At 46.9% G+C, this 27,283-nt stretch overlaps 1 protein-coding gene across 1 annotated transcript; it reads left to right on the top strand.

The window, feature by feature from the left end:
• Positions 1-19,977: 19,977 nt before the first annotated feature.
• CLDN14 (claudin 14) lies at positions 19,978-20,697 on the top strand (the record flags this gene model as incomplete). Its single annotated transcript, XM_081072333.1, has 1 exon — positions 19,978-20,697. The coding sequence occupies one exon, from the start codon at positions 19,978-19,980 to the stop codon at positions 20,695-20,697; it is 720 nt and encodes a 239-aa protein (XP_080928459.1).
• Positions 20,698-27,283: the final 6,586 nt, after the last annotated feature.

The following is a 27,283-nucleotide window of genomic DNA, read 5'->3' as shown; positions in this document are numbered from 1 at the left end:
CATGCAGCCGCCTAACCTGACATAATGGAAAGGAAGGTCTTGTGGCTCGAAGGTATTCTTTTTACCTTATTTACAGAGAAATCGAAAGGTTTGACTTTGCTGCTGTCCAGAGTCATTTCAGGAAAGAATGTGTGTGTCTGTGTGTGTGCATGTGTGAGCACGTGTCCCTACCTGTGCCTGGGCACACGTGCTCACGTGTGCACATGTGTTCATATGCACATACGTGTATGTGTGTGTGTGAAAGAGAGCAGGGACAGAAAGCAGAAGGGAGGGGAGGGCATAGACTGTGCTCCACACGTATCTAACTGAGTAGTCACAGTACATATTCCTCCCCATTGGTTAACAGCCTGATGGTCCCTAAGTGTGTGTCAGGAGCCTCTGACTTTCTCATCCACACTGTCCAATCTGTAGCAACCCAGGTATTTTCAAGGTGTTTCAAGCTAGCCGGCCCCCCAGCTGTTGTGGACATGAGCTAGCACTGGGAGTGGAGAAAAGACTTGCAGAAAATTGTGCTTGAGACCCACACTTGTTTATTCAGCGAATCTTGATGGAGTGCTCAGTGCCTGCCTGCAGAGCTCCGCCCTGAACCCACTCGGGGCAACTCTGGGCTGGCCGCCTGTGGAGGAAAGAACTTGGGGCTTGGACCAGAGGCCTCGGGCGAGGCGCAGACCTTTCTATGACCAGCTGTGAGGCCTGGACAAGATGCCTACAGATAACAGCAGATGCCTCACAGAGCTGTCTGATTAAAGAACAGCCTGCGTAAAAGCACTTAGTAAATTATAAGGCGCGAGGCACCCCAGAGGTGTGATACCCAGTGTCAATAGAGCTCCTGTGCATTAAGGGGGTAGCAATTAGGAGAAGTCCAGATGGCAGGAGGATGACCTGGCAGTCTTCTCTGGCCCCATCGGACGGACGCCACCCTGCTCACCAGGTCCCACCTCTTTGTGTGACAGCTGGTCCTGCCCGCACAAGGCTGAACGGGCCTAACCACAGTGCGCCCTTATGGAAAGAGGGCTCACAGCAGGAAGGTCACCTTCCAGGTGGGTCAGGGGCTGGATCTGGCATTTGGCTCAGAATCAGCAAAACCAGAAATAGGAGAAAAGTGTCATTTTGATTGATATCTGAGAACATTTATTCCAGTGAAATGCCTTACATGTAAATTCACGGATTGCTAATAAGACTACACTGGGTGGGGTGTTCCAGCTCTGACTGACGTAAGACCAGTATGGTGTGTGTGTGTGTGCGTGTGTGTGTGTGTTCAATTGTGTTAAAATACACATAACACACAACTCACCATCTTAACCAACTTTAGGTGGACAGTTCTGCTGCATTAAGTACATTCACGTTATTGTGTAACCATCACCACCATTCATCTCCAGAACTATTTCATCTTCCGAAACTAAAACTCTGCACCCATTAAACACTAACTCCCTAGTCCACTCTTCCCTCGGCCCCTGGCAACCATCATTCTATTTTCTGTCTATGAAACTAAACACTCTAGGAACCTTGTATATATGTAGAATCATCTGACATTTGACTGTTGTGATTGGCTTACTTCACATAATGTCTTCAAGGTTCATCCATGTTGTAGCATGTGACAGAATTTCCTTCCCTTTCAAGGCTGAATAATATTCCATTGTAAAGATATACCACATTTTGTTTATGCATTTATCCTTCGAAGGGCATCTGGGTTGTTTCCACCTCTTGGCTATTGTGAATAATGCTGCTAAGAACATAGGTGCACAAATATCTTTTTGAGTCCCCACTTTCAATTCTTTTTATCTCTTTATATTTTAAGACATAATTTTTTGGTTTTCCTTTATCAGATGAACACCTTGGTTGGGAAGTTACTGGTATCTATCTCATCCAAAGGGTTAAATCTTCCCATGTCCAGAGTACAAAAAAAGCAATTAGCAAATACAGGATTATGTCAAAATGTCTGTTGCTGAGACTATTGTCAGCTAAAGTATGGGCACCAGGTAAGTAAAAGTGAGGTCATATTTCACAGACATGTTGCTTGAATGCCAATAACGTGCCATTGCATGCCAACTGCCCAGCATTAGCCAACATATTTATGTCCTGAGGACTCCAATCTGAACTAAGATACACTTAGCCTCTAAGAATAAAAGGGACCTATTTAATTCATTTCCCCACTGGTCTTCCCTGTTAAATACATTTGTCATCAACTGACTTTTCTATTCTCTATTTGAAGATGTCCGTTCTAAGGAAAATTCTATCTGACTCACTTTCTAAGTAGACTATGAAGCATTATTAACCGTAGTTGTGTGTGAAGGGTTATTTCAAGAAACAGGCAAATATAAGAATTCATAGTTGATGGCAAATGAGGGGTTCTCCCACAGTAGGCTGTGCGGCTTATGGACAGTTGCTTGGTTTCCATTTATTGTCACTTATCTCAGGATGAGAGGGTGTCCTGAGGCCACCAGAGGGGCAGCTTCAGAAAACAAAGCATAAGATTAGGAAGGCATTTTGTTTTGCTTTGTACTTGGAAGTAAACTTGAGTGCTGCAATTTCTGATAGAGTACCGTTTGCTCTTGATTTTACCTGTATTCATGTATCATGGTTGACAAATGAGATTCTTCTGTTCCTAATGAAAATCAGTCTCCCTCCACATAAGGGAAACAGAGGTAAGTAACTAGTGAGCCACAGCTATCACTGGCTGTGATGGGTTGAATTCTGTCCCCCACAAAGATATTCAAGTCCTGACCCTGGTACCTGTGAATGTGGCCTTGGGAGATAGGGTCTTTGCAGATGTCATCAAGTTAAGACGAGGTCATTTGGGAGCCCTAATCCAACATGACTGTTGTCCTTATAAGAGGAAAATGCCATTGGAAGAGGGAGGCACACAGGGAAAACCCCATGTGACCACTGGCAGACTGAAGTGACCCAGCTAAGAAACACCAAAGACTGACGCCCACCATCAGAAGCTGGAAGAGGCAGGAAAAGATTCTATTCAGAGTCTCAGAGGGAGGGTGGCCCTACTGACACCTTGATTTTAGATGCCTGGCCTCCAGAACTGTGAGACAATAAATTTCTGTTGTCTTAAGCCACCCAGTTTGTAGTACTTTGTTAGGGCAGCCCCAGTAACCTAACACACCAGCCAAATTTTAAGACTACTTAGTTGGTGAAAGAGTACTAATCTTCTAAGTCTGATTGTACAGTCTGGTTTTACAATTCATTCGTTAGGTCAAAAGTATGATCTTGAATCCCCAAAATATGAAGCTTTCACTCTAGAATCTGATGGACATTGTAAATGATCAGATTCTCACCCTGTTCCTACCTCACTTTTTTTTAGGGCAGTTCCATAGTATTTTCCGAGAGAAAGTATCTTTTTTTCCAAAACAGTCCCAGAGCTCCAATTCTAAATCCAGACTATATCTGAGCATGGGTGGTCTGGTTTGCCCCCACCCTCATCCTCTAGTGGGTCGGCAAGTCCTAAGCACTCCTCAGCCCATCCCTACACTGGACACAGACCTGCCAGATCCCCCTTGGCCCGTACAGGGCGAGGATGGCATTGAGGTTGGTTGCTTCTCAATGTGTTGCAAGTGAGCTGCTTCTGACTTCTCGTCCACGTAAGCCAACAGTAGGATGGGATGGGGTCTCCTCCACCAAGATGGTCCCTTCCCAGAAAACACCGTCATCCATGCCAGGACCCCAAAAGGTCCCAAGCCTCCAAACCAGCACCCTAGTGTCCTGGCCCCCACAACAGCCCTCTCCAAGATAGGGTGACAAAAACTCTCCTTCTGTAATGGGTACCATCCATCAACTCATTCAATGACATCTTTTCCAAATCCTGAGCTCACTCTTCTTCTAATCAAAGATGGGGCTCCCTTTCCAAGGCTGACGGTGTACCCCCGTTGACATGAGCCTCATGGCTCTCAAGAGGCCTCAGACAGGGCCGCTGCCTGGAGCTTTGCTCCCTGGAATGCACATGACCTCTAGACCTCACTGGACACAGACCTGCTACCCCAGCAAAGGGTCAGGAACACTCAGAGGCCCAGCCAGGTGGTTCCTGTGAAGACAGATCCAAGGTTTGAAAGCAAACAATGCATCTATGCTCCGGGTGCCGCCAAGGGCCATGAGCTGCGTAGCTGGCCTGGGATCGGCCCTCTCCACAATCCCCTTAACCCCGCCGACAGGGAGGCAGGCCTGAGTCAGAAACAATTCCACCTGTCAGTGCAGACGAGGTGGTAGTGATGCTGAATGTGAGAGCTGGCAGCTGCCAGCTCATGTCAGAGAGATGATATACAGAGGGTGCCAAAAAATGTATACACATTTTAAGAAAGGAAAAAGCTGTACTAAAATTGTAATACTCAATATATACCGATAATGAAAGATGAATACAAGTCATGTGTATTCACTTTCTTGGCACCCCTGGTATACGGTGATATGAACCCAGGCACCGAGGCCAATCTGCCTGGGTTCAAATCCTGCCTCCACCATGACCTTGGGCAGGTTATTTCCATTTCTCCCTCCATAAAATGGGATTAATAGCAGTGCGTAAAGTAGAGTTGTTTTAAGAATTAAATTAGTAAATATATTTAATGTGCTTAAAACAACTTGCACACGAGTGCTTATTAAATATTCAGTACCCTTGTTGTTATTCACCAAAGTCGTACTGTGCAAAGTTAACATGAAACCTTGAACAAAGCTTTCCGTGGAAGTCTAGTGACTTTGACAGGATAAGCTGTTGGTAAGTTGAGCAAGGTCAAGTTTTACAATGGTCTTCATCCCAGTAAGATAGCTAAGAGTCTGCTAACTACAGACTCAAGTTGCCTGCTTGCGTGTTGCTCAAATCAAAAGGAGCCCAAAGTAGTACCCGAAACCACAGGCCCACTGCACACATAACCACACTTTCACAAACTTGTTCACTCAACAAACTTTTACTGACTTCCTAATGTGTGTCAGACCCTAGCCGGTTTCCATGAGGAAACAAAAAATATGTCAAGACCAGTTGAGATCAGACTAAAGGTACTCTATTCATCCATCATCCATCCATCTATCCATGCATTCATGCATCCCTCCACTATCCAGTCTGAAATATCTACTGGTTTCCATCATATCCATAAGGATAGAGGTCACCCTAACTCAATGGAATGATTTTAGGGGTGTTATGAAAATGCTCATGACCCTTCTCCCCCAAATCTTCTTTTACACTCTGATTGGTGTTTAAAATTTCACTGTGAAATCTTTACCTTAGACTTAAAAATACCTCCTTGGAGGGATAAAATGTTGAGCCATTGTGACTCATTTATACCCAGAGTTTAAAAACAGGTCCAAGGCAGACTTTGATGGCTGGTGGGTAGAGTGGGGATGAGGGTTCTGGGTGGGAGAAAAGGGCTGGAGCCTCCAAGCTTCACCTCCCACCTGCTAATTGTCCCTGGTGTGGATGGCGGGGTGCCTGCGACCCCACACTCTGAAGGGCAGTGTTAGCATGTGTCCTGCTCACCCAGACCCTGTTGTTCATACATGCTGGAGTTCAATAAATACTTGATGACTGAAGAATGAGTCGACACCTTTTTACTTAGATTGGGTCACACAGTGTTCCTTTGACTTTGCCCTCTGGCCCAGGAAAGGTTCTTCCGTCCATCAGGAGCCACAGGTCAGGCCCATGGGCCTGGGAGGTTTCACACCTCAGCCCAGAATAGGTATGAATTGTTCCAGATCAAATCAAGATTAATAAAGGTTTAACAACAAAAAAAAGTCTAGAAGACATTACATTATGTCCATTTCGTTCATTATTAAATGCAGTATTCCTAAAAAATATCAAAATATTTTAATACAATCTGGGATTTGCATTGTCTCTCTCTGCAGGATTTCCCAAAGATATACAATGAGTGCCAAGAAATCATAACCGGGTCTTATATTAATTTTTGCTCCAAAAGACGCATTAGGACATATTTTCAGGAAATGTTGTACTTTTTCATGTATACCAATCTTTATTTATTCAAATACAGTCATGTCATCTTCTTCTGGAACATCGTTATAACGTACTAGACGTATCCGTCTGGCTGACGATCTGAACTGGGGCTTATTTTCGTGGTAGGTCTTATTTTCGGGAAAACACGGTATGAGCAGACTTATCAGGCATTTTTCCGAAGTGCAGAAACGACATTTCTGGTTGGTCCTGAATGTCTGCTTTGGCCCAGCTGCTGGATGGTTAAGGGGCACTTAACCATCCAACCAAATGACACGTGTGCCATACACAGTAATTGTCTAGACACTCTTCTTTCAAATACTCGGGCCTTGAAGCTTCCCATCAGTGGAAGAGGGAAGACGAGAGCGGCAGCTCCCCTGTGGAGTCCTTTCACACAAGCCAGCCACGCGGGTGAGGGACCAGATGAGGCCAGTGGGACTCAAAAACGCCTGCGTGTGAGTTTGGGATGAGGCTATGATTTGGGAGGGTTTGGGGTTGACAGTCATTTGTCTCCGGGCTGTGAGGCCCCCCTCGTGCTCAGATCTGTGGGTGGGCGAGCATGCTTCAGGTGAAGTGGTCATCACCTCCCTCTGCAGAAAGGTGACTGGGCCTGGGAGGCCCTGGGGGGCCACAAGCAGCTGAGTGTGAAGGCAGCTGGGCTCCTAGGGAGCCAGGAAGGAGAAGAATCTGGTTTCCGAGCGTTTAGATGGAGAATTCTTTTGTTGCTGGCGGGCCCTGGGTCTGGGAGCAAGGATGGAATCTGTTGAGTGTTAGGAGACGGAATCAGCTTGGGGAGCTCATCATCGTAGTTCCTGTTCTGTCTGTGAGCCGTGAGTGGTCAGAGCTTCCAGACTGGGGAGCCCTATCCTCCTCCTCAACCCGTACCCCTCCCCCAACACACACACACACACACACACACACACACACACACACACACACACACACACACACATACACTCAGGCAGGGCAGAAGGGGCGGGAAAGTTATAGATCTCTTTTAGTAAGGGTAAAAAAACTGCAGAGGGGAAATTCCATGCCATCTGATATGCAAGTTAATCCTTCAGCTACCTTGAGCCCCACATCTCCAGCAGCTGCCATGGTCTTCCCAGGATGGGCGGGAAGGCCAAGGCCTGCTGGGAGGGCCACAGGCGAAGTAGAAAGGGATCTGGGATTAGTGCCCTGACAGGGTCCCCAAACCTGGGAACCACTCAGGGCCCTCAGTTTTGGCTGCACATTCCCACCAAGAGATTTAATTCCTGCAGTTCTTAAGGCCAAAAATCTCTTAATCACCCAGTTTTGCTTTGAAGTCTTAGAAACCAGACAATAGCCCCTTGGTCACGTGCTCCCAGCACCTCAGCTCTGGGTCTGGGCCCAGCCCTGTGCCTGGGCCAGCTTCATTGGAGTCAGGAACCAATTCCTCTGCACCAACGATAAAACTTCTGTAGCACACACCTTGCATTTGCTGGGTCTCCTTCCTTACGGGGCTGACAAGTTTTTACATATATTATCTCAGCATCTTCTAGACGGCTCTGGGAAGCAGCTGTTAGGACGCAGACAGCCAGGTGAGTCACGTAAGACTGAGCTGTTTGCCCAAAATTAGGCAGACTTGAATCTGGCCTCCATTCTTATCTGGCTCCATCTGCTTTGCAAAAATCTCCTACGCTTACTGGGCATTACCTGTCTGTGTAATGGGATCGATGCTTCTTCTGCAAATGCAGAGAAATCTGTAAAGAGAAGCAACAGATTCTTCTTTAGGTGCCATAAAAAATTGGCACAATTATTTCCTGTTTTCCAGTTAGTTGTGTTTTTTTTTTTTAATTAAAGATCAATACCATTGAATGTTGCTTTTTGTTGTTTAAAAATATCATTTTCTTGCTTATATCCGAGAACGTCTTCCATGACACAGAACAAGAAATCGAAAAGCCTGTTTTCAAGGCTACATTTCTACAGATGGCTTTTCTTAAAAGCAGACAGTTAGTCTTGCCAGTTGAGGAGTGATTCTTGGCATTTTGAAACTCACTCTTCCTACAGGTGATCACAGTTCTCACTCAGGCAAGGGGTCCTCACACTACTTGCAGGACGAGTGGTAGCCAGGGCCACATGCTTTCCCCTGGGCGGCCCACAGCAGCAATGCACAGGGAATTTTCCACTGGGGGGCCACTTGCTGGGAGGGCGCCCAGGGCTTGTGCTAAGAGAGTCTCCCCTATTGGTGACTCTGAGAAAGGAAAGAAGGGAGAAGCTGGCACGCATTCACCCCGTCCTCTATCCCCCGCTAGGGGCTGGGGGGCCCTGCCAGAGCTCAGGGAGGCTTGGAGCAGAGTCTCTTGGGCCAAGAAGCAAGCCACTCTGAGGACTGTGGACTTGCATGTGCACACACACTCGCCCACGCACTTACAGCTTCCCTAGAACAAGACAGAAATGCAAACTGAGATTTAGAATACCAGGTCTGTTTCCATTGGCGGCCACTCTTGGCCACAGGAGACCCGCAATAGCTTTGTTTTCGAATGTCTCCTCCTTGACAGATATTTATGGAGGTATCTGGGCTACACTTAACATGAAGAAAAAGTAAACATCGGAAACATATTCTTTATTCTGCAGAAGACTGCAAAAATGTCTCCTGGTCCTTTCAACATTCAAACTAGATGTATCTGTCGGTTGAAGGGAGGAAAAACCCCAGTGTCGGGTTCCTGGGTCCATCTGTAACAGGCAGGGCACGCTCCATGGGTCTGCCACTCGCATGGTCTCACAGAACCCTGCACTAGAAAGGGCCCCGAAGGGGATTTATAGACGATGTAATACAGAATTGTACACCTGAAGTCTACGTAATTTCACTAACAATTGTCACCCCAATAAATTAAATATATATATATATATATATATATATATATATATATACATATGTATTTTTTTTTAAAAAAAAAAAAGGGCCCCGCACTTTTTTTGATACGTTCGGGTCGCCATCTTAAAATTCTTAGTAATTTCTGCACAAGGGCCCCACATTTTCATTTTGTGCTGGGTTCTGTAAATTATGTAGCCAGTCCTAACAGCAGGCACAGATACCCTATGGCACCCCGTACCTTTCAGGGAAAATGCAACACCTGGCCCTGCGTATGTCTGAAGAATTAGCTAGAAATGCCATGTGCTATTTTACCTCAAGGCCTTTGCTTTTACAAGGACTTCCGCAATCTGAAATCTCACACCTGCCACAATTCATTCTAAACTTCTGAAATGTTTTAGATACACGTACATCGAAGTATCACTGGCCTCCCCCCAAGGACTGACCCGGTCATGTTCTTCACCATCACGAGTGTCATTCTTTGGGGCCAGGAGAGGTTTTGTTCCCAAGGGCCAGCCAGGGCAATATAAATGCCCAGAGGGGTAACTTCATGGCCAAGATTAACACATGAGGTGAGCTGAGTGTCCAAGAGGGGCTGGGGTCCCAGAAAGAGGACCTGGATGGTAAGAACAGGTTGGGGGGCCACTAGAAAGGTGGGAGCCAGACAGCAGAGCAGTGAATAGGGAAAACACCTCGTTCTAGATGCTTGGTTGTCAAAGAAGAAGTAAGACCGTAGATGGGGGTGCAGGTTCCAGGATGGATGAAGAGGGTGTGGGAGTCGAACACAGGTGGGACTTGTGGATGAGAAGAGGATCTGAAGCAGAGTCAGGGTGAGAGCGAAGGCTTGCGGGGAGATCAGATAACACTCAGCACAGTGAGAAGACCAGACTGGCCAGAGAAAGCCCAGAGTCAACAGGCAGAGCCAGCAAGTGGAATGGACTTTTGTGCTATAACTCTCTGCTGAACAGTTTCTAACTCTTTTAAAGCTCCCGATAGGATCTTTACAAGTCACATCCATTAAGACAATGGTTCTAATCTGGCTGCACATTCAAATTACCTGGGAGTGAGATTCAAAAGTTCCCATGTGTGGCCCCCACCCTACTCAGTGGATGGTACTCTCTGGGGTGGCCCGGGCATGGAGATCTTTTTAAAGCTCTCCAAGGATGCCAACACCTTGGGAGGGTGGAGAGCCACTGGATTCAGGTTACTTGGCTGGAACACAGAGTTGGGGGAGCAGGAGGGTGAAACCAGAGCATAACAGCCTCCAGCTGGGTGAGGGCCAGCCACCTCTCCCCACACACACACCAGGAAGCTCCTTTCCCACAAAGACTTGCCTGCAACTCTGAGTGAAAGAGGAGAAGGAGAAAATCGAACAAACGAAATTGTAATTTATTTCATCTGTCAAGTTATCTGGGGTCACACATGCAAGCATACAGTATGTGCATTTCCGGGCTCTCTTCCGATCTAACCCCCCAGCCCCAGTGTCTTCCCTCCTAGCCTTCAGTGTCTCAAGCCCCATCCTTCAGGACCCTCTTGTTCTACAGAAAAGAACAAGGTGTCAGGTGACCAGGAAAGATGGATGGCTTATGAAAAAAGAAGTTGAAGACTAATTTCTAGGAACGATACATTTTTCACATGGCAGGCCTGTGAATGAAAGACAGAGAGAGCAGGATTAAGGCTGAGGCCAACATTTGCTCGACCATAGCAAGGAGACCACTTGACAGACACGCACACTCTGTGCCATTCCTCTTTCTAGCCATGTTTCGCTTTCTCTCCTCTCACCTTCACAGGCACAAATTAAGCCAACGATTAGGGACATGTACCTCTCAAATAATGGGTGAAACAAGCAGATAACAAATTGTTCTACGTAATTCATGATGGTGCCATACGCACGGGTGGTCCTTCCCACCAATTCCTCCACCTGCTCTCCTCCCTGGACTTTTCCTCCACCCTCCATGGTGCTCCCACCCTTTCCCATAGTCTTACTCTGCTGCTTGCCCAGCATGATCACAAGTGTCCCAGTCTCTGGCCACCATCTCCTGTCCTTCCTGCCCACTGCTTCATGTCCTCACTTCCCTGCTTCCCAGCGTCAAGTCCACTGTCCACCATGATAATCTCTCCTCTGTGTACACGCTCATCGCCCTTTCCCTTCTCTCCTTCATCATTTTCTCTCAGAAAAACCCTCACTGAGTTTAGTCCAGCCTCTTGTCCATGTGGCGCCCTCACCATGCTGGAGAAGGCTATCCAGCAGCTGATGATCTCACTCTTCCCTCACGACCCCTCACCTCACATGGACACCTGACCCTTACTTAGTCCAGTCACGCTCTCATTCTCCTGGGTGACCATGGCACCCTTTCCCCCTCCCATTCAAACCTTCAACATCTCCTCCCCCATTTTCCTTCTCAACGTATCATCTTGCTTCCTATTTCCCTGAGAAAATTAGAACAATCTGAGGATGTGCACGAGTGCCCAGTGCCCCATCTCACAGGCTCCCTGCATCGGTTCCCCTCCTGCTCTGGAATGCAGCATCTGTCCTCCATTCGAGGACAGCTCTCCAACATCCAGTGTTTCCCTTCTTCCTGGACCATCTCCAAAGGAACATACACATGCTTCAGTTTCTCTCATCTTCACAACAACACAACAATCCTCTCTTCACTACACATCCCACTGGCAGAGGTTCTTAACTATTTTGGTTTTGGGTTTTGATGTTGTTGTTCTTCGGCCTTGGATCCCTTTGGCAAGCTAGGGAAGCCTAAGCATCTCTTCCCCAAACAGTGCTTTGAAGTGTAGAAAACAATACACAGGATTATCAAGGAAGCCAATTATATTGAAATACAATTATCGAAATATGTTAACACCATTTTGTTCAGAGTAAGTTATGTGCTTCTGTATTAACACACCACATTACAGGACCTAGCCGGGGTCTTACACCTACCATAATTTTGAAACAGCAACGATGGTACATGATCTTCCAGTTATCTGGGACACCTACGAGCAAAATGTCAGTGATTCCTATTGGTGAGAAAGTCATAGGCACTGGTCATATTGCTAGAGGTGGCTGCCTTATATTCATAACACAAGGAAATGCTCATTGTCGGTGAGAGGTTGATGAAATAAAACATGCAACTTTTCTTTCTCATCCAGTTGACAGGTGCCCTGCATTCTGTGCTCTTGGACCCCAGATTAAGAACCCTCATCCTACAACTATTGCCTCATTTCCTGGTTCCCCTTGATGGTCCAAGTCCTTGAAAGAATTCTCTGGGCTCATTCTCCACTGTACCCCTATCCTGATTCTCTCTTGAACTCATTCCAATCGCTCCACCGAAACTGTGCTTATCAAAGTCTCCAGTTTCCTCCATGGTGCTATATTCAGCGGTCATTTCTCAGTGCTCGGATTACTTGGTTTATCTGATGGCTTGACTTGACACAGTGGATCATTCTCTCTGACTTGGAACTCTGTCCTCACTCACCACTCTCCCTCTGAGTTGCCTCGTCCCCACTCCTCCTTCTCACTCCAGTCTCGGATGTTGGATGGTTCCTGGAATCAGTGGTCAGACTCCTGCTGTACACTCCCAAGGGGCTCTCATCCAGTCTCAGGGCTTTCAGTGCCATCTCTATCCTGCTGAGTCTCCAGTGGACTTTGCTACTTCCGTTCCCCTCCCTGAACTCTACACTTAGATATCCAACCATGGTACCCTCACTGGGTGGTGAGAGCATCTCAAACTCAACACGTCTGCTCTTTTCTGCCCTTCACCCTCCAAACTCAGACCCTCCCACTCCCACTGTCATCACCTTCTCAATAAGTGGCAACTCTATTCTTCCAGTTGCCCAAGACTGAAACCTTGGAGCGTGACTGACATCTGTCTCTCAGACCCCACAGCTAACCCATCAGCAAACCTTGCCTGCCTCACCTTCAAAATGTACCTAGAAACTGATGTCTTCTTCTCAGCAGTCATCTTTGTCCCTGCCAGAATCTCTTACCTGGATGATCTCCATGCCAATGATAATGCCAATGAAAGCATTTAAAGCACGTTTGGTATTTACAAAAAACACTCAGTAAATTCAGCTGTGATTATTTTTACTCTTATCTATCATTAATAGTAACAGTTTCTGTGCACCTGGGTTCGAAAGGCAAATTTACAGAGAATGAGTATCAAATACCATGTTTAGCTGTATTTTATTTAACATTAGTAAATCTCAGTCTTATGTTTGCTTTTGACACGTTTTTTGTTACTGCAATATATTCCCAGTTCAATGTTCAAATAAATAATTTTCACAGGCTTACAAAATGCAACACATAGTTATCTTATTCATGGAGGTTTTCAGTGCAGCCGTGGACAGTGTCCTGTTGCTTGTTTTCCTTTCTGTTTTGATGTAAGTCCCAGAGGGAGGCCCCACTGAGCTCTACTGGATTTCCGAGGGAAAGCCTGGGCAGCTGTCTGAGTTACCTTATTCAAACTGGCCTGCACCCCAAATTTGGGTTTTTATGGTCTATGAAACCAAGACCTGTTGATTTAAGAAAACCAGACATCCAGCCTGAAAAGGTCAGCCATGTTTCTGGGTGCGACCCAGCCAATTACATCCAGACTGGAGAAATGAGCCCCCAAACTCTTCAGGGGATCAATGGACTCATATGCTTTTGCAATCTGGAGAAGCTGAGTCATTTGATTACCATAGGGGTGGCTTACTGTAGTTGGCACTTGCTCTTGAATTTTCCCAAGTACAAAGGCCTTCCAAATTCTTCCTTCTCCATGTCCTCTAACCTCTCCCTGGATTTTGTCCTCCACACTTTGGGACATGAAGCTAACCACTGCCTTGTTGTTTTCCACGACAGATGTGAAGCCACCAGGCCATGCTCCATGCTTGTTCTGGAAGGGGACCCACTTCTTGTCTTCAGACATGAGTGCTTTTTTTCCCTATAATTCCCCATGCTGTCATTCAGCTAGTCCCCTATATTGGTTTCCTAGGGCTGCCGAAACGAAGTACCACACACTAGGCAGCATCAGACAACAGAAACGTATTGTCTCACAGTTCGGGAAGCCGGAAGTCCAAAATCAAGATGTCAGCAGGGTTGGTTCCTGCTGAAGGATCTGAGGCAGAATCCGTTCCAGGACTCTGTCCCAGCTTCTGGTGTTGCTGGCAATCCTTGGTGTGCCTTGGCTTGTGGCTGCAGCACTCCAGTCTCTGCCCTCTGTCATCACATGGCATCCTCCCTATTTCTCTGTGTTTTCACATGGCTGTCTTCTTATAACACACCAGTCTTATTGGTTTAGGGGCCTACTCTAGTCCAGGATGACCCCATCTTAACTAATTACATCTACAGTGACCCCGTTTCCAAATGAGGTCACATTTGGAGGCACTAGAAGTTAGGACTTCAACATATCTTCTTTGGGGGACATAATGCCAGCCTTAACAGCCCTTATATAAAGCTTCCCCAAAGAACACTTTAACTATTACTCATTTAATTATCATTTAACAGTTCAGAAAATACCCTTAGAACCTTGCTTTTTTTTTTTTTTTTTTTACATTTTTAATATTTTTCTTGGCTAGCAGGTTTTTAGTTTTCATTGAAAAATGAAAAACAACAGCAAATCTCCACAACCATCATGTCAGGAAAAGAAGCTATGCAAAGGCAACAATGTATTTTATTGAATGAAATTCAATAATTTCATTTTAAAATGTGGATCTACTGCCTTTTTTAATGGGGTCTAATGAAATCTGGTAAGTTGAAATTAGAGAGAGAATGTCTCCTGGGAAATGGTTTAGAATTTTTATGGTTGTGGTAACTTAGCTTACAATTTTCACTAAATCAATAGCTCGCTCAATCTCGCTGAATTGAAAATGGCCTCAGCAAGCATTTAACCACATACCATGATTTTCATTTGTATTAATGTGGCTTTTCCCCAAACCAGTTCTTGTTATGAAAAATAGATTTTTCTTTACTCATCCAAAAAAACCCTAAATTGTCAATTATATATGATTTGGGCAAGATATTTCATATTGGTTGTCCCAAACAACACTTAGCACGTCCTAACTATCCTGTTAATAATAAGTTAGTCATATAGTTATTCTGTCTCTGCCTCTCAGAAAGACTGCAGTTCTTCTGTCCCGTATGTAGATGGCATAGAAGTCCTCATAAATTTAAAATACTCATGCCTGCCAGTCTGAAAAATAACCCACGGAAAGTTACAGAAAGTTTCGGATATGAATGAAGGAAACTTCATTTTTAGAGCCCAAAAACACATAGTACAGCCCCTTCTAAGTGAATATGAAATGGTTTTTCCAAGGCATTACTTGATCACTTTCTCATAATTCATTTATACTTGTATAGGAAGATGTACTAAAATAGCACCTCCGGAGTAAGCTTCTGGAAAAGAGATCCATTTGCTTTCTACCTTATTAAGAAACACAGTATTCAACAGATATTTAGGAATTTCTCATTGGAGGTATTTCATTCTGATATAGCATAAAAGTCATTTTGTTTTCTCCTGTTGGGTAGTTTTGCTAATTTATCTCATTTATATGAATCCTAATTTCCCTTGAGTTTGTTCTTGGTTCTCAAATTCCAGCATTTATGGAATAGCTAAACAATAATGAAGAGGCAGTCTGGCTGGGGTGACAGAAAGGTCACAGAGTTTTTTGACCCGGACATTTTCTTAAATTGCTGAACATCAAAGTTAAGGCAAATCTGCATTCTCACCAAGTCCAAGGGCCACGTTCCTTTAACGGCAGCTCTTCGTTTTCCCGATAAAGCTCTAGGAAACAAAATTTTAACCTGTCACCCCCATGGATCCAACACGTCAGGAGCCCTTGGGGCAGACATGTGTGTAATGACCCGTTCCCAGATGGCTCTAAACCCGCTCTGACTGCAGGGCACGAGTGACCAAATCATCCAACTCTTCACCCAGACAGGAGGGCCCAGCAGGTTCTGGGTAAGGAAACTTCCAACCTGCCTGGCCTGGGCCTGATGTCCCCACGTGTGACGTGCTCCACTCCTGTCCCGGGTCTGACACTTCCTTCAGCGGCACAGGTAGGAAAGAGAGCAAAGTGTGTCCAGAGGAAAGTTCTTCAGAATAAGGGCTGAGGATACTGAACAGTAAAAAAGCAGGGGCTGGGCTAACAACCCCTCTGTCCCTTGTCCTGGCCAGGCTATCCCCACTGGCCACTGCTGTTCAAATGACGTCTAATTTGGAGACAAAGCTCTGGAGCTGATACTGCTGGGGTCCAGGCAGGCTGGGAGGTGAGCACAACAGAGGGGGCACCACTACTGTGTTTCCCCAAAAATAAGACCTAACCGGAAAACAAGCCCTGGCATGATTTTTCAGGAACATAAGCCCTAACGTGTCTTCTGGAGCAAAAATTAATATAAGATTGGGTCTTATTTTCGGGGAAACACAGTATGTCCTGGAGGGGGCTGCATTTTTTTATTTTAATTCTTTCCTTTTAAAAAAAACGTTTTTTGTACAGACAATGTTTTTTACAGAGACAACATTTCACAGACAACAGAGGAAGGAGACAGAGTAAAAGTGGAAAAACACCTCTCGCCTTTCAGATCTGGTGCTCACAAAACCAGATCCAGTTGGGGGTGCCGACAGCAGCTCTGGTGTTTTTTGCAGCTGTCCTTCACAGATTTTCACATTACTTAGCAGCCCTGGGGTTTGCTGACCCTCTGCCAGTGATAAATCAGAGCGTCTAGCTGGCTCTCCTATTTGAGCTCATTCACCCTCCTGGAAACCAAATTGTCCTTTTTCTTTTCTTTTCTTTTTTTAGCAGCCCTATCTCCTCATCGCTCCGCTAAACATTCAAAAAATGTACATCCTCTTGGTCCCCTTGCCAAAGTGATTTCACTTCAAGTTGCTCCTTGGAAAAGTGCGGGGAGGATGTCTCCAGCCCAGTACGTTTAGAAAATGCCAGGAGGCTTTTCTGGGAAATTCACAATTTGCTTACTCGGAGCGATGAGAAATCCTACAGTTACCAGCTTTTCTCAGATCTACCTGGCTTTATGTCCTCCACACAAGACATCTGGCAAACACAGTGCTCCAAGCAGCAGTCGTTGGGGAAACACTGCCCTAAACCCTGCTCAAACATGCTAAGCCCCATACTGCCCACCCAGGATCGTGCTTTTGGGGCTTTGCGAATCCAAATGCAAGGCCTGACATTTATTCCTGGAGTGTGTCATCTTGTTACATCAGCTGCACCCACTCAGACTGACAACATCTTCTTGGAACCTGATTCTTGGAACCATATTTGTCTTGGACTCCCATCTCTCTAGCAAATGCTTCCACAGCACACACATGGCTGCAGGAAAAGGGTCTCCCATAGAGGAGCCAGGCCCCCAACATGGCCAGTGGATCCCCACACCACAGCCCCTCCTGGGAGGCCACGCCTGGGCAAGTTCCTTCCAGAGCATCAGGGATGCGTTTTATGTGGTTTCCAAGGCGATACATTCGTTTGAAGTTGTTTTTCCACGAATGGCCCCAAAGTGAAAAGTAGTTGCTGGGAAGTTGAATTACGACCTAATGCCAGTAGAAGCTGCTGGTACCTTCGAGGCTGGGGGTGCAGGGGAGGGGGCTGGTGTCTGGGAGTTGGAGGCTCATTAACACTCACTTCTTAAATTAGCAACTCCTTCTAGCACATGTTTAAAAATAGCAACCTAATGGTTTCTAAAATTAGCAGTCACTGCTCTCCATAAATATTTAGACCTCCAATAAACTTCTGGTCCACTTCCCTAGACTAATGGGGTCAAGCAGGCTTAGCTTTTACGCCGCATTCCTAAGTTAGGATCAGGGTACTTAATGGTTGACCTTGACAAGCAAGGGCTGTAAGAAGCCTCAGAATGCCCTGGACCAGGGACAGCCTATGCAGCCACCAGCCAGGACGCCACCTCACGAGGGCCTGGAAGGATCTCAGTGGCCATCGGGAGAAGCCCACAGCCTCTGGGCTACTACCTGGAGGAAACAGCCTTCCTGATTTATCTGGGACTGTCCGGATTCAATGCTGAAAGTCCCCTGTCCTGGGCAACCTCTCAGTCCCCAGCAAACCAGAACAGTTGGTCACCCTGGCCACCGAACCACTGGATTGAAGGAACTAAGGTTCCGGGATATCTTCAGGTAGGAGAGGCACCTCCCCAGAAAGCACTGGTGATAACGCCTCAGGCCCTCCGCCTAACTTCAGTCCTCCTGAATTGAGAAGGACAGTGTTTGAAGGAAACAGACCGTGGAAAGTACCAGCCAGACCAGGCATAGGATTTCCATCCCCTGCACCCAATTTCCCCAGGTGTAAAATGGAATGCAACAGATGCTGCTTCACGGGATTATTGGGGGGAATACGCTGGGCAGCCTCTGCCAGTGCTGGCGCAGCACCTGGCATCAATAAATGGGCACTTCAGGTGTCAGCTCTGCTCGGGGGCCCAGTGCATGGGGTAGGTTGGCTGGCAGCAGCCCTGGCCCCACACATCAGAGCGGCCTCCTCTGGGGGGTCCCACCTCCTCCTTGGACTGCCTTCCCTGAGCAGCAGACACTGGGGCGGGGCGCGTCTCCCCAGCCCAGCACCTCCATGCAGTGCTCCCTTGCTGAGTGGAAGGAAGACGACTGCCTAAAGAAAGGAGAATGGTGACAAGAAGCATATGGCCAATCAGTACAAAGTGTATGTGAAGAAAACTGGGTCTTAAACTATAAATAATCATTTAAAATGTCAGCAAAATCCCTAGACTTGCTCCCCACACCAGACAGACCGCTGCACGTCCTGTCCGGTGCCACGATGTTTTGTTGTTACCTAGTTTTGTTTGTTCACCAGAGCTACGGACTGCCTGCTACAATGCTAAGGCATTTAAGCCCTGGATATGTTTTTAAGTCCATCTTGTTTTTAAAAAGATGATGGTATAGGCTCCCAGTGGAAGTCTCCCTTGTTACTAACCAAATCCTTCATCGCGATTTAGTAGGGGATTTCTTCACAACGGGCCCAGAATTAAAGACAAGAAGGTCTTGGCACCCCCGGGATGGCTCACAGCGAGCATCTGCTTTGCCTGGGAGATGCCCTGCCAGCCCATGGTGTGACCCCTGCAGGCTTCCAGGCATTCCTCTGCTCTGAGGAGAAGGAGGCAGCAGGTGTCCCTACTGAATCCTTCCCGGGGTTAGAGCTGAAGTGACTTATCAGCAGCACAGAAGCTTTCTTTACCTCTCTGCAGAACCAGAAGACACTTTGGGGCCATGAAGCCCTGCACCCTCATTTTAAAGAGGAGAGGCTGAGCCCCAGAAAGAGGCCCCAGGTCACCCAGTGGGTGGGGTGGACACAGTGCCCAGGCAGGAGAGAGCAGCTAGTGGTATCCACTGAGGTATTTCTGCTCTCACTCCCTCCCCGCCTCCCAAGATTTCCTAAGTATCCCCTATATGCCTGGCACTACATAGGGGCTGGGGCCTTGCCTCCAGGAATATTCTGGATTTTGCCACGCTTAGAATTGTTTTAAACCTCTAAAATGGCTCTGAAAGGCAGGTAGCAGTGTTTGTTTTGTTACAAGCCCACCCCTCTGCAGAGTGGTGTGAGGGGAGGTGCCCGGTCAAGAGGGGAGAATCACTGGCTTGCCATCGTGGCTGCACACCTAAGGAGCTGGTGACCTTGGTAATCCCTGCCTCTGGTGTCTCTCCAAGGTCACGTCCAGTTCTCGGATTCTGGACAGCAGCCCCTGACCTTCCTTTGGATGCTAAACCCTTTCTCCCTGAGCACATGGGGAGGTCTCCCCGGTTCATTTTGAAGGCAGCCTAAGGCTATTTTCTAAGTCATAAGCAGACACACCTTAACCATTGCCCGTCCATTTGTTGATTTAACACATTGAGTGATTGCTGACAGAACAGAATGAGATGAGATTTAAATGCACGTGGTACCAAATGTCACTGGCAAGTGCCGAGAGGTCAGAAACGGGGGCTGTGGCGTGCCCTCCCCTGGGCTCCCGGAGACGCGGGCCGGCCAGGCTCCCGCTGTCATTGCCTCCAGGGAAGGCGGCACAGAGGAGCCAGCGGCTCATTCTTTCACCCAACGACGTCTCAGAAACCACTTTTCTAAATACGTCCATTGTCATAGCAACTGCCTGTGGGACACCCAGCTTCAGGGGCGAGAATAAACACAGCAAGATAACGTTTAACCCGCTCCCTTCCTGTCCCCCCCAGGACTCCCGCGGGGGCCTGAGCCCGCGCAGCCGCCCGGCGGGGCCATGGCCAGCACGGCCGTGCAGATCCTGGGCTTCCTCTTCTGCTTCCTGGGCCTGGTGGGCACGCTGATCACCACCATCCTGCCGCACTGGCGCCGGACCGCGCACGTGGGCACCAACATCCTGACGGCCGTGTCCTACCTGAAGGGGCTGTGGATGGAGTGCGTGTGGCACAGCACGGGCATCTACCAGTGCCAGATCTACCGCTCGCTGCTGGCGCTGCCCAGCGACCTGCAGGCGGCGCGCGCGCTCATGGTCATCTCGTGCCTGCTGTCGGGCGTGGCCTGCGCCTGCGCCGTGGTCGGCATGAAGTGCACGCGCTGCGCCAAGGGCACCCCGGCCAAGGCCACGTGCGCCGTGCTGGGCGGCGCGCTCTTCATCCTGGCCGGCCTGCTGTGCATGGTGGCCGTCTCCTGGACCACCAACGACGTGGTGCAGAATTTCTACAACCCGCTGCTGCCCAGCGGCATGAAGTTCGAGATCGGGCAGGCCCTGTACCTCGGCTTCATCTCCTCGTCCCTGTCGCTCATCGGCGGCACCCTGCTCTGCCTGGCCTGCCAGGACGAGGCACCCTCCAGGCCGTCGCAGGCCCAGCCCAGGGCCACCACCGCCACCGCGGCCACGGCGCCCTCCTACCGGCCCCCCGCCGCCTACAAGGACAACCGGGCCCCCTCGGTCACCTCAGCCTCCTACAGCGGGTACAGGTTGAACGACTATGTGTGAGTCCCCAAGGCCTGGCTGTCCGTCCGGGAGCCCCAACAGGCACCGGGACCCAGGACCTCGGCACCAAGTTTACTTCTGGGCTGTTTTTTGTGTCCAAAGGAATCATGCGAACTGAGGAAATGGGCCTAGAACTCCGGGAAGGACTGGAAAATAAGGAGAGGAGTAAAGCTCTATATACCAAAGACTTAAAAAAAAAAAAAAACTGAAATAAACCCTTTCTGTTTTTGTATTTATTATATATATATTTATGGGGGTGATTTAATGACAGCCGAATTAAAAGCGAATAGGGTTTATTTGCAATACAGGAATAAACCTTTTGGATGTGGTTGTTTTATGAAGTGGATAGTATTCATTTCTGTTTCCAAAGCGGTATTCTATCTGCTAAGGGGCTGGTGAGCATAGTCAGCGCACGGTCGGGGCTCCAGGTTGCAAAGCACAGGGACACTCAGGGAGTGGCCTCCACCCACCCATGACGGGAAAATCAGAGGAGGGCCAGGCTGATATTCACCCCAAAGATGCTTGAGCAACAGCCACCCAGAACAGGCGCCAGAGGCAAGTCTTCCTTGGGATAAAGATAATCGCCATAAATCACAAAGTAAAGACAATGTCGTTTTCTACAGGTGAGCAGTAGGCCCCCACTAGTAAGGAAGCAAAAGTCGGAAGAAAAAAGAGACAAAGTGAAAGGTGCCTGGTAGCTTGGCTCTCAATTGCAAGGAGCTCAGTTAGCAGCGCTGCCACTCTCAGGGCCCTGGCAGGATATCATTAGCTTCTTTTCTGGGGCTGAAGCATGATGGCAGCTGCCATCAGAGCAGGTACGAGAGTCTGCTGACTGCTCCTTTAGCTGGAAAGACTGCTGGGAGGGCCAGAAGAGGTCTGACTGCTTTAGGAACACTGACGATGCTTTCTGGCTGTGACCTAAGTCACGTGGTCAGAGAGCTGTAATGGTCACACACTCACCCTGCTCCCAAATAGCCCAGGGAACCTGGTCCTGTTCTGTGTCCATTCATTTCACAGCCTTGTCCATGATGTACCCAGATGGCACCTTGCACCTGCCTGTGGTCTAAACCTCAAGCGCTGAATGTGGAAGGAAACACCCCACTCTGTGGAAGGGCTAAGCTGAGACCTGCACACAGAGCTCCTGGTACATGAAATCCCTCCATTCTCAAGGGCTCCTGGAGCAGAGCCACCAGGGCTGTAGCCATCACTGAGGGAAAGAGAACCATCGTGCGTCAGTGGTAGACATGGAGGGAGCCCAAGCAACCCTATTCTGAGTCCTTTAGGTCTCTCAGTTACACCTCCTCAACCACACTATTGATGAGATCTAGCAACATTAAAACTTCCTAACAACATTAAAACGTGGGCAGTTTAAGGAATAGCAGTACACATATTTCTTTTCTATTTCTTGCTGACCTCTAGACCCAGCCAGTAGGTGCCACATCTGTTTGACAGGAGGGGGTGCTGTGCATTTTAGCCTTTCTCTGACCACAGAGAAGCTGCAACGGCTGGGATCTGCCATCCCATTGTCTGAAGGCTAGGGATTTAGATAAGAGAGGTCATTATTGTGATAAAAACAAGGAATTTTTACCTATTCTTTAAATTATAAAAATAAATAAATCTGAATCAATAAAAAAAGAGAATTAAAGGAGTGGCCAGTTAGCTCAGTTAGTTAGAGCGTGGTGCCAATAATATCAAAGTTGCCAGTTCCATCCCCACATGGGCCACTGTGAGCTGCGCCCTCCTTAAAGAAAAGAAAAAAGAAAAAAAAAGAATTAAAATCTTCTAAAAACGGAATATTATCAGTCCTATCTCAATGGTCACAATCAAGAATGTTTAGTAAAGTTATAATTAATAAACCTATTACAAATTAAAGAAAAAAATAAAACAGCTTTTTCCAAACTCTCTCTAAATTGTCACTACTGAAATGAAGCATGCCCCTCTCTCCTACTCAGGTAAAACACTAATAATAATAGTGATTACAATTTATTGAGCACTTACTATGTGCCAGACATATTTTTGTTTACTAATTTGATCCAATGAGATACATGAGAACCCAATGAGATAAATACTATTCTTAATCCCATTTTACACTGGATAAATTTAAAGCCCATAGAGATCAAGTTATTTGTCCAGCGTCACAGAACTACCGAAAATAAGACCTAGCTGGACCTTCAGCTCTATTGCATCTTTTGGAGCAAAAATAATTATAAGACCCAGTCTTATTTTAATATATGATATTAAAATATGATATAAGACCCGGTCTTATATTAATTTTTGCTCCAAAAGACGCATTAGAGCTGATGGTCCAGCTAGGTCTTATTTTCGGGGAAACGCGGTAGTAAGGAAAAGACCCAGGACCCAAACCCATACAGGTAAGCAGGGCGCAAATACGTTAACGCAAGTAAAGGTTATAGTCTAATTACTTTTATGGCCAAACTACTTCCAAATAATTAAATGGATCATTCGTGACCATATTTGGTTCTTTCCAGTAACATCACTCCACAGAGCTACTGTTAACTTGGTTGTGGCTGGATTGGATGAAACATGATATCAGACTCAGAAATCCAAGTTTGAATCCCTGTAGAAAGCAGGAAGTGACACACGGAAAGTGACATACAGGAAGTGACACACAGATAGCTCTGTCCCGCAGCTGGCCAGCCAAATAGGAAGTAGATCTGAAGAGGGCCCTGATTCCCTCCCTCAAGTAACACGGGATAAGGATGCAGTTTCCTCCTGCTGTTTTGCTCTCGTTCACTCTCACGACGAGAACCTCACGTCCTTCAAGCCCCTCCTTGGCCACTTACGCCCAGGACCACCTAGAACATGCCTGCTGCTGCCTAAGTCTTCAGGACGAGGTGGTCTTAGTCAGGGTGGTAGGGACAAAAGTACGGGCTCCTTTGGGAGGTACAGTATACAATCCCACATTTCAGAATAAAGAGGAAACATGAGTCAGACTTCGATGTTTTCCAGAAAACCACTGTCGTGGCTATAAATTATAACAGGACCCTCATGGGATTAAAAAAAATGCTACATTTTTTGGCTTCTCATAAATCAAATTTGGCTCTGCTCAGAGAGGTTTAAATCCAGCCATATTTTCTTTCCCTCCACCTGCATTTGAGAGGTCTCAGGGTCCCTGGACTTGGGGAAGGGGTGAGGCTCAGTATTTGGTCCTTGGGGGCACTCTGGTTGCCTGCTGACTGCCGGGCGCCAATGCCTTCACAGCCTGGAGCCTACGGATGCTGCTAAGGGCCACCGCCCATCCGTCCCCACAGTCCTCCAGGTCATGCCCCAGCCCTGCCCTGGCCCTGTATGTGAGTAGGCACTGGAATCTTCCATCCTGCGGAACCCTGGAGAAAAATAACCTTTGTCCCAGGCCGTCTCTGGGAAGCCACTTCCTGAGATGGAGCCATGCCTCTCCTACACTCAAAGCAACTGCATGCCCCCCTTCTTGGACAATACACCCTAATGGCTCTCGTGGGTTTCGCCTTTTGAAATTGAAGGACTTTACCTTATGACCCAGCAATTCCACTCCTCGGTATCTATCCGGAGAAATTCAAAACTCTAATTCAAAAAAATATATGCACTCCTTTGTTTATTGCAGCGCTATTCACAATAGCCAAGATATGGAAACAACCAAAATGCCCACCGACAGACAATTAGAAAAGGAAACTGTGGTACGTATATACAATAAAGTATTACTTGGCCATAAAACAGAATGAAATCTTACCATTTGCCACAACATGGATGGACCGAGAGAATATTACACTAAGTGAAATAAGTCAGACTCAGAAAGACAAATACCATCTGATCTCACTTATATGTGGAATCTATAGAACAGAATAAACAAGCGAACTAAACAAAAATAGACTGAGAGATACAGAGAAAAAACTGATGGTTGCTAGATGGGAGGAGATGGGTGGGGATGGGGGAGAAGGTGAAAGGATTAGAAAGTGCAAATTAGTAGCCACAATATAGTCATGGGGATAGGAAATATAGTATAGGGAATAGAATCAATAATGTAAAGACAATGTAAGGTGCCAGATGGTCACTGGACTTGTCAGGGGGATCACTTCATAGACTGTCTAGATGCCTGACCAACACGCTATACACCCGAAGCTGAAGTAGAATAATATTGAATGTCAACTATAATTAAATACATATATTTTTATGGCCACGGATGTGAGTACAGCATAGGGAAGATAGTCAATGGTATTGTAACAACTATCTATGATGTCAGAGGGGTAGTACATTGGGGGGTTATCACTTTGTGAGGTGTATAAATGTCTAACTAGTACATTGCTTTGTACACCTGAAACTAATTTAAAAAAATTAAAAAAGAAAAGAAATTGAAGGCCTCTGAAATGTCCCGCAGAATCCTGCTTTCATGTCAGCCACTGTTGCCCTGAAGGAAATAGTCTGAATACCATAGCACATTCACAATTTACATGATAACAGTCTGTTATTTGATAGTAATAAACTGAAGACGGAGCCAGAATTCACACCCTAAATGCCGTGCCCCAAAGCTCAATGCTTAGCCACAAATCCGTCCCACTTCTCCGGCCTTGGTGCCTCTTTGCTTTCTCACTGCCACGCAGAGGGAACGGCATGGATGGTGACAATCCAGGCAAGAGATGTGGGTCTGGACCAGGCAGTGGCAGTGGAGCGGGGAGAAGGGATCAGGATGTACCTGAGAGCAGAGCTGGTAGGATTCACCGCCGGCTCAGTTGTAGGGTGTGATAAAAGAGGCTTAAAGGGTGATGTCAAGATTTGGGGCTGGGTCAACTGGAAGAATGGGGTTCCGTCCTCTGGAAAGAAGAGGTTCTGATGAGGGTTTCCAGGTGGGAATTCCCACCCGTTCTTGGGAATGCTTTTCGCTTTCCCATTCCCGAATCCCGAGAAAAGTTGGTCAGGAAATCGGGAAAATCGGCTCCTTGAACCAGGTGGTTGGTAGTATTGGCGGTCACTTTGTGGAAACGATTCAGCATGGAGAACAGAAAACAGTTCATATCTCCGGATTCAGGAATGGGAAAGCAAAAAAACTTCCTGAAAACGGGTGGGAATTGCCGCCTGGAAACACCAGTTCAGATCCAGTAAGGTAGATTATTTTACATGTGTTCTGTCTGAACCAAGTCAAGTGACGATGTCAAGTGGGTCTTCAGACATAGACAGCTGGAATTCAAGGAGAGATCAGTTTGGGAGCCATCAGCCCACGAATGTCATTCATTTAAGCCGTGAGCTAGAAAGGATGCCACTAGAAGTGAACATAGGTGAGAAATCAAAGGGGTCAATGGCTGGTGTGAGGACCGGCTCCCATTTAGAGGCTGGGGGGTGGAGGTAGGTTGTAGGGAAGCAGCCAGAGGAGGCATGCCCGGTAAGCGAGGAGAACCAAAAGGAGGGTGTTCTGGAAGCCAAGAAGAAGGGAGCCACCTGCAGTGTTAAGTTACCTCCTCCAAGTAACCGAGGACGTAGAGGCACTGCAATCGGCTTCGTTTCACAGACGAGGAAACTGGGCTTAGAAAGTAAAGGCACTTGCTGAGGACTGATAAACGGATGGAGTAAACGACTCCGTATGAGAACATACACATGGAAATGAGGACATTCTTGCTTCTAGTTCACAAGGGTGTGACTGCCCGGAAGAAAAATATGTATGTTCCTGATCTTTCTGCGTAAACATTTAGGCAGACCGGGTTACAGATTCCTCCGTAGGTAACAGAGCAGGGTCTTGTCACCAAATTTGGAGTAGCACCCAGAGCCCTTTGTGATTATAAATTGCACCTCAGATTAATACTTTTAAATACAGAGAAGAAAGATAAATACATAAGATTCCTAAAGGAAATCCGCTGTACTGAAACACGTTATCCAAATAGTCGAAGAGTGTGACAGTAATATTTGTGCTCCTTTATTAATACACTCAGTGACAACATCCAGCAGCGGGTCTAATAAATACTGCAATTTCAATGCAGCAATTTCAGAGCATAAAGGATACTTGAAGAAATTTGCAACAACTGTAATTTGATGTGAAAGTATGATTTCCATAGTAATAGTCACAAGGGTGAAAATACCCTCCAAAGTAAAGCAATTTGCTCAGGTGAGTGGAAGATACACTTAAAACCCCTCCATTTCAATAGAGTATACAGATGTCATATAAGGAAGCTGAACACCGGAAATTTATACCATGTCATTAACCAGTTACCCCAATTAAAAAAAAAAAAAGCCTTCACTTAAGAAGATGGTCATGCAACCGGAAATACAAATTTCATTCTGCACGTAAGTGACAATTCATTTAATAAAACCCTGAGGACGACCCAAGGACCTGGGAGGGGGCGTGTTATGTGTGTGTTGGGGTTTGGGGGACCGCAGAACAGCAGGGTGGAACTAAGCACCATTCCTGAAGACAGAAGAAACCTGGTCCATCATGAATTCTGAGTGTCCCTGCCCCTAGTTGTCCAATGAATACAGTGATAAACCCAGGAGCTTTGTTGTTTGCCCATGTGCAGTAAGAGCCAGCTCAATGTCCTGGGGGAAATGAATTGCAATGCCCACAGAGACAGCTCCCTCTGGTGCCAGGAGGACCACTGGTAAGCAGATA

Source organism: Rhinolophus hipposideros (assembly GCF_964194185.1).
Source record: "Rhinolophus hipposideros genome assembly, chromosome: 2".
In the NCBI taxonomy this organism is placed as follows: domain Eukaryota; kingdom Metazoa; phylum Chordata; class Mammalia; order Chiroptera; family Rhinolophidae; genus Rhinolophus; species Rhinolophus hipposideros.
This window is presented reverse-complemented; position numbering and strand designations above follow the sequence as displayed.